The 8,241-nt window shown below is 37.2% G+C and overlaps 1 protein-coding gene across 2 annotated transcripts in view; it reads left to right on the forward strand.

Moving 5' to 3' along the window:
- Positions 1-2,085: 2,085 nt before the first annotated feature.
- The window catches only part of inpp5b (inositol polyphosphate-5-phosphatase B), a 58,963-nt gene continuing 52,807 nt past the window's right edge, over positions 2,086-8,241 (forward strand). For both annotated transcript variants that reach the window (XR_013192052.1, XM_077197464.1), the window contains exons 1-5: positions 2,086-2,250; positions 2,656-2,735; positions 3,361-3,458; positions 3,575-3,604; positions 3,695-3,805. Coding sequence is in view for 1 of the 2 variants with exons in the window: in XM_077197464.1 (XP_077053579.1) it covers positions 2,194-2,250; positions 2,656-2,735; positions 3,361-3,458; positions 3,575-3,604; positions 3,695-3,805 (376 nt within the window). In the remaining variant the exon portion in view is untranslated. The remainder of the gene's footprint in view (positions 2,251-2,655; positions 2,736-3,360; positions 3,459-3,574; positions 3,605-3,694; positions 3,806-8,241) is intronic.

Below are 8,241 nucleotides of genomic sequence, written 5' to 3' on the forward strand. Positions count from 1 at the left end.
TTTTGCAAATGATACATTATTATAAGGAAAAATATTAAAACAGGAGGGAAATCATTGTTGTGTCCATGACGATGGGGAAAATAGGCATAAAGCTTACACATTTACCCAAATCATTATCTGCATGTTTAACCGAAGCTAATTTGGGTGGGTTTGTCCCATCCCCGATGTCACTTCTCTTTCTTTTACGGCCCTGACGAGAACATCGATCTCCTCGGCTGAGAACCGAGTTATAATAGTATTGCGCCATGGAACAAGCGCACCTCGTTCATCATGCTCTTAAAGGGAATGTGATATAAAGCTCTTATTGGTTTGTTTCCCGATACGCCCAAACCACACCTATGAATAATGAAGCTACTTCAAACCAACCCCTTTTAGATTTGCGTCGAGCGCAAGAGGCATTTATCCCGCCGGGAAAATAGCAACAGCGCCGGGATCCGCCCACAAAGTTACTTGCGCTTTGACACTTGCGTTTCAGATCGTTAAAATAGGGCCCCCTGTGTTTAATGTTGATCACATATACGAATATCCACAGGATTTAAAATGTGACATTGATTTTATACAGCAGTTCAACAAACGAGGTATTAATGTGATGTTCATTTTAAACACAGTATTGTCCGTATTTTTTTTTTTGCAATAAAACTATAACGAGAGGCACAGCAGTCTTTGTGAACGAATCTGCAGCTTTGAACAAATCGTGAGAGTCAATGATTCATTCATATGAATAAATGACTCGATGACTCGCTCATAAAGATTACCGCCACCTACTGGCGGATTTAATTTAATAGTTAAAAGCATCACTTCGTTTTTACAATCATTGCATATTACTCTATTGAACATTTTTATTTTATTTAAAGCATTATTTATTTTATAAAGGTAAAAAAAGATTTAAGGGGGTAAATATTGTCCCTTACTGAAACACTTTAAGAGAACCACTGGGTTAATAGAACAAAATCAACTTTAAAACACAACCAAGGGCAGAAAGTAATACACAGAGGTCACTTACAAAGTTAGGTTAAAGATAAGAGGGATTCAAACAAACAACATATAATAAGGTAGAATTAACAGACTGTAAGCTTAAGAGTAATATTCAGAGAAAAAAAATAGTTTTTAAGAGGTTTTTGAATGAGAGAAGGGTGGATGATCGAGGAAGAGCCACAACTAACAGACCTGATGCCTCCTGGATACCAGACTAATGAAACTGACTGAATATGACACAGCCCCAAGATCAGCCCCTTGAAAAACAAATAAATGCTGTGATTAGCTGTTGTTTTTTTCAGCTACGTCTTCTCTCTAAGGTCCAATCTTCTCTAAAAACATTAGAGATTTCTATCAATGCGCTCATTTCATTATTGCAACTCTCTTTACTATGGCATGCCCAAATATTGTATTGTTTCTCCTATCTTAAAACCAATGCATCGGATACCTGTGCACTTTAGAACTGAGTTTAAAATTCTTCTCTTTGTTTTTAAATCCTTAAATAATCTGGCACCGAGCTACTCTGTCCACACAAGCCCACACGAAACCTGAGGTCTGGTGACAAGAGACTATTTAAAAATCTTCTCTTAAAACCTACTTGTTTTCTTTAGCTTTTAACTCAGTGTGAGTTTGTCTGGAATGTGTGGCTGTTGTTGTCTTTTCATCTTGTGTTATGTTCAGCATTTTGGTCAGCCAAGTTTGCTGTTCTTAAATGTGCTATAGCCGATAAATAAATACAAACTTGAAACTTGAACTCTAAGTTTTTTGAACTAAGAATATTTTTCACCAGCCGCCACTGATAGTAGGACAAACATGGTGTTTAAAACCTACCAGATTCTTTGAGCTCAAATAAAACCCCTATAGCGCCACCTAGTGGATCTGTAGGAAAGGATAAAGATTAGTGGGTGGGATTTGAGGACATTGATTCTGCCAAGTTTGGTGTCTGACGGTCAGAAGAAAAGTAATGAAGAAGAGGACAAACAGAAGTGTTTTCATCCGAGACTCTTCATAAGCGACTACAGATGCTGATAAACTGATGAAGATGAGCTTGAGCTGCTGCGTGGCACAGAGGGAAGTCACACACACACACACACACACACACACACACACACACACACACACACACACACACACTCACACACACACACACACTTTAAACGATCCTAAATGACACGTCTTGCGCTTGAAGAAGTATCGGCTAGAGACTTGCTGTGAATAATGGATCAGTCCGTGGCAATTCAAGAGACTTTGGCCAAAGGGGAAAACTGCAAAATAGTATCCTCTCAGCACCGCTATTTCTCTTTCTGTTCAAAATAAAGCCGTGCTTTTGAATCGACTGCATGTTTTGATGCATAGTAGCCTAACTTGGTGCGAAACTTTGCACTATTTAAACATAACCAGTGTAGATCAATCTTTAGTTGTAATGAATATCGCGTAGTCCATATTATGTTAATTTCTGCTTACAATGCATGTCTTTTTCGAGCATGCCCAGTTTTAATGGGAAAAGGAAATTTCAGTGTGTAATTCCTGACATGTCCGCCAGATGTCGCTAATGTACAGTAAACTAAAATGGCCGTTCTTCTTGTGAAGTGACCGTAGGTCATCCTAATATTTTGGTGGTCGAAAACGTAATATAATGTGTTGTATGAGCATGTATGTATCCTTATCAGCCGTGCACATGCTGTGGAGTGTGTTTCACTGCTGAATGATGTGAGAGAGAGCAAACTGATCGGACTGGTGCAGCAGAACAACGAACATGCGTGAGTTTACAGACTTTCCTCAGTAACTAACACTAACATGCAGCTAATATAATGCACAGTTGATATTTGGTGTGGGGTTAGAGACTAACATATAGTAATGTAAAAATAACATTTTAAAATTTTATAAAAGTTTAAAATGTACAGTCCCTTCTGAGAAAACTAAAAAAATGGTAACAATTTACAATAAGGTTCATAATCCATTAATTAACATGAACTAACCATTAGCAATACATTTATTTAATGTATTTATTAATCTTCATTAAGGTTAGTTAATACAAATAAAGCTATTCATTGTTTGTTAGTTCACCGTGTTAACTAATTTTAACAAGATTTTAATATAGTATTAGTAAATGTTGAAATTAACATTCATTAACAAAGATTAAGTGCAGTTGATTATTAGTTCCTGCTAACTAATGTTAACTAATGTACCTTATTGTAAAGTGTTAGCAAAAAATATATGAGAAGCCTGATTATTACTGATTTATTATTTAACCATTATGAACCTTTTAACAATGGCATGTGATATCTTAGCAATAACAGTGTGTTTTTAGTTAATTACATAAGTTATGTAATCTTAAAGACAAAATCAGTTTATAAAGCTGATGATGTTGCATATTTTTTCCAGGTTATTCCTATATTCCCATCGGAGAATGGCCATCACTGGCGATGATGTCACACTGGACGAAATCATACCCATTTCTTATGACTTTTCAGTAGTGGAAGGTAAGACTGAATTAATTAGTTCAAACACCTGAAGGGATCCTTTATATGCTATATATTATTATATATATAATAATAATAAAACATTATCATGAGGTTTTTCTCTGATATCTCCACAGTTTCATCTCCAGATGAGCTTGCTGTTGTTGGTGAGGGTTTATTCTCATCTCGACAGCTTGTGTATCACATGTAAAGCATCTCTGGGATTCTTAACAGCTGGTTATTGTCTCATTATAAAGGCGCGGACACTCGAGTACGAGTGACGTTTTTTGACGAGGAGTTGGTGCTGAAGTTACCTTTCGGGTCTCAGAGCCGACTGTTCCTCGGAGAAGTCAATCGGGCGTGGAGCGGTAAGACTAAGACCTTAAAGACCTTTAAAACAAGTGCTGTACAATCGAACAAAAGTAGACCATGAAATACTTAAACTGTCAAGGGAATAAAAGTAGCATTTTCTGTGCGTTTTCTGTACCAATTATAGAGCGAGAGACTGAGCCGCACCAAGAGACAGTGAGTTTCAGTAATCCAGCCTAAATAAAAGCATGTCCTTTAAAAACAAATCCTTTACTGATAAAAACGCTTTCAATTTCGAGATGATCAAAGACTGTATCAAATTTAAGGTTGTTTACAAAAATCACTCCCAAATTTTTTGCATGAGACTTCACAGATAAAGGACCCAAATAGTAGGCTATGAAATAAAGTTTATATATTTAGATATTTTCTAAATGTCGATAAAAAACTATTGTGAAATGACGGTGTTTCCAGTAACAGATGTTATGCGACTAAAACGTATATTTTTTTCCTCTCACGATCTCACTCCAAACATCATGGCGATGGATGTTGGTGGGTTTATGTATCTTAGCGATTATTATAATGGAAGGAGTCGTAGGCGTTTTATCCAAGCATTAAAGGCAAGGAAAGACCCTTATACTTGACAGCAGCACATATGAGGAGTTTCTCCCTTAAATCTGCTTTAAGCTCTTGATAAATTGTGCATTTCTTTGTTGTTTAGAATCCAGTATTCCTGTAATTCTTGAGTTTAATGAAGAACTTTGTCTCGTCTACTGTCCAACACACCGCACCTTCTTTAAAGAATGATCGACTTTTATGTATGTTATGAAAATGCGATAAAAAAAAACTGTTTCCATCGCAGTTTTGCGAAATATTTCTTTTTCAAATTGCCTGAAAAACCTCCTCATGCGAGCGTAAAAACTTTTTGCGAGTTTTTGGAGAAATTGAAGTGTTTCCATTGGGTGTATGTTCAATTTGCAATTTGCAGGGTAATGGAAACACTCCTAGAGAGCACATGTTGTTATGTTCTTCATGTTTTAAAGGGGTGGGGGGGGTGGGGGGGTAAACCTAGGTATCGTCCGCATTAAACTGGTAAGGGATGTTATGCCTCTGAAAAAAAATCAAACCTTTGGGGAGCAAATACAGCTGGAATAAAAGCGGGCCCAAAACCGATCCCTGATGCACACCACAAGTTAACGGTGCCGAAAAATTCCCAACCTCCACCAAACATGTTCTATCACAGAGATTTAAACTAATTAAGTCCAGTACCTTGAATTCCTACACACGTACTCACCCGTTCAAGCAGGATCTCAGGCTTTCGCACAGGAGGAGCCTTCTCATAGATCCTAGAACTATCGGCGGGAGTTCCCGGATTTTGGCGTGTTGGAACCAGGAACGATTTTAGTTCTAGGAACTCCTTTTGGAGGAACTAATTTACTCCTACTTCGATAGAGTTGATTTATTTTTATTTTTAAATTTTTTATGAAATGCTCATAAAAGAAAACAACAACAAAAAAACCATCAACAACAAGTATTCTCATTGTCATAACATAATACAACAGAGTTCTTCAGTCCAGATTAAGTGCCAAGTCCTTAAACGCAGCCACTGTTCTTATAGCTCAGTCTAACTCAATAGATTCAAAATACATTTTCATGTTTAAATCTTAAAAAAAGAGCATTGCACTTAGAAAATTTACATTTGTGAATGTGAAATTTAGCTAACAGAAAAATAAGGTTTATAAAATAAATATCACTTTTCTTTTCACGTTCATGAAAACCAAAAATTTAATTTTTATATGTAGATTCAAAGTTCTTCGATAGAGTCGATCTAAACCAGCGCTATAGGATCCGTGACGTCAGTGTTAGCTGATTGTCCAAACGCACGCGAAACACCGGCACCCGCCGTTTTTAAAAAGGCTGTGTAAACACGCATACTATAGCCCAGGGGTTCTCAAAGTCAAAGGTCCCAATATGAATTTTCATCAACGTCAAAGGTCCGGAACTATTGGTTATTACAAAACATGCATAACAAATCAACACTCATTTTATGCAAAAAAATAAAATAAAATATTCCACTCTTCACAACTCCAACTGTCTCGTTACAAATCAAACAGAATTGGCTTTGTGCTGGATTGGGGCAAAATGAACACATACCTCTCTGTCCAATCATCTTTGAAAACTCTATTTTCTTCGTCAACTTTTCTTAATGACATCCTCCACACACATTCAAACGCTTACAGCGGTGAAGTGTCGCGTCGCGCCCGATTACGTCAAAAGTCATACGCTCACTAGATGTCATGGCATCTAAATCACGGAGGAAAACTTTAAATATCTCGCCTTCGCTTTAATTTCGGACCATCTCAAAAAATACATCAAAAAATAAACAAATGATTTTAACATGCGTTTTATACACAATTAGTGCTCTTGAAATACGAAATGGAGACGGGTCCGGATTGAATTCCCTCCGGATCCGGATCCGAACCGGAGTCTGGACTTTGAGAAGTACTGCTACAGCCTATATACTAACTCCACAAACTAACTCTACAAACATGTAAAACAACTTTGAGGACTTTGCCTGAATTTGACTTTTTGAAATTGAAGTCTTGGAAACAGCCATATTTATAAAAAATATTCTAGAAAAGTACTTGAATTATTAAAAGACATTAATTGCTAAGTTGATTAATTGCTTAATTTTATTGATAAAACAATCTTTTCACAAAATTATCGCTGCAGTCATTTCGCATGGCTATGAGTGTGATATTGCTCATAAATATCCAAATATATGATAGTGTTTTCATTCTTCAGGTCAATCATATATAAATAAATCAGTTTGAATAAGAAAGCGATATCTTTGTCATAGTGTCCTGTCAATGGTTAAAGTTACCACTGTTATTGCATGTGCTGCACTTTATTTTTACCATTTTATTTTATTAGTTTATTTATCTATTTTTTTATTTGAAAGATAATAAATAGCCTATATATAAATATACACTCACCTAAAGTATTATTAGGAACACCTGTTCAATTTCTCATTAATGCAATTATCTAATCAACCAATCACATGGCATTTGCTTAAATGCATTTAGGGGTGTGGTCCTGGTCAAGACAATCTCCTGAACTCCAAACTGAATGTCAGAATGGGAAAGAAAGGTGATTTAAGCAATTTTGAGCCACGCATGGTTGTTGTTGCCAGACGGGCCGGTTTGAGTATTTCACAATCTGCTCAGTTACTGGGATTTTCATGCAACACCATTTCTAGGGTTTACAAAGAATGGTGTGAAAAGGGAAAAACATCCAGTATGCGGCAGTCCTGTGGGGGAAAATGCCTTGTTGATGCTAGAGGTCAGAGGAGAATGGGCCGACTGATTCAAGCTGATAGAAGAGCAACTTTGACTGAAATAACCACTCGTTACAACCGAGGTATGCAGCAAAGCATGTGTGAAGCCACAACACGCACAACCTTGAGGCGGATGGGCTACAACAGCAGAAGACCCCACCGGGTACCACTCATCTCCACTACAAATATGAAAAAGAGGCTACAATTTGCAAGAGCTCACCAAAATTGGACAGTTGAAGACTGGAAAAATGTTGCCTGGTCTGATGAGTCTCGATTTCTGTTGAGAGATTCAGATGGTAGAGTCAGAGTTTGGCGTAAACAGAATGAGAACATGGATCCATCATGCCTTGTTACCACTGTGCAGGCTGGTGGTGATGGTGTAATGGTGTGGGGTAGGTTTTCTTGGCACACTTTAGGCCCCTTAGTGCCAATTGGGCATCGTTTAAATGCCACGGCCTACCTGAGCATTGTTTCTGACCATGTCCATCCCTTTATGGCCACCATGTACCCATCCTCTGATGGCTACCTCCAGCAGGATAATGCACCATGTCACAAAGGTCGAATCATTTCAAATTGGTTTCTTGAACATGACAATGAGTTCACTGTACTAAAATGGCCCCCACAGTCACCAGATCTCAACCCAATAGAGCATCTTTGGGATGTGGTGGAACGGGAGCTTCGTGCCCTGGATGTGCATCCCACAAATCTCCATCAACTGCAAGATGCTATCCTATCAATATGGGCCAACATTTCTAAAGAATGCTTTCAGCACCTTGTTCAATCAATGCCACGTAGAATTAAGGCAGTTCTAAAGGCGAAAGGGGTTCAAACACAGTATTAGTATGGTGTTCCTAAAAATCCTTTAGGTGAGTGTATATATATAAATGAGATCTCTGATTGTACTCCTTGAACACGAAAGATAGTATATAGTAGTGCTTGAAAAGATTTTACAGTATCTGTACGAACCCTGTAACCATTTATAATGTTACAAAAGATTCCATTTCAAATAAAAGCTGTTCTTTTGAACTTTCATCAAACAATCCTGAAAAATGTATAATAAAAAAAAAATGAAGCAGCACAACTATTTTCAACACCGATAATAATCATAAATGTTTCTTGAGCATCAAATCATCATATTATAGTGATTTCTGAAGGATCATG

The sequence above is a fragment of the Siphateles boraxobius genome, unplaced genomic scaffold, assembly GCF_051911475.1.
Source record: "Siphateles boraxobius isolate OS27281-9 unplaced genomic scaffold, OSU_SipBor_1 110, whole genome shotgun sequence".
NCBI classification, from domain to species: domain Eukaryota; kingdom Metazoa; phylum Chordata; class Actinopteri; order Cypriniformes; family Leuciscidae; genus Siphateles; species Siphateles boraxobius.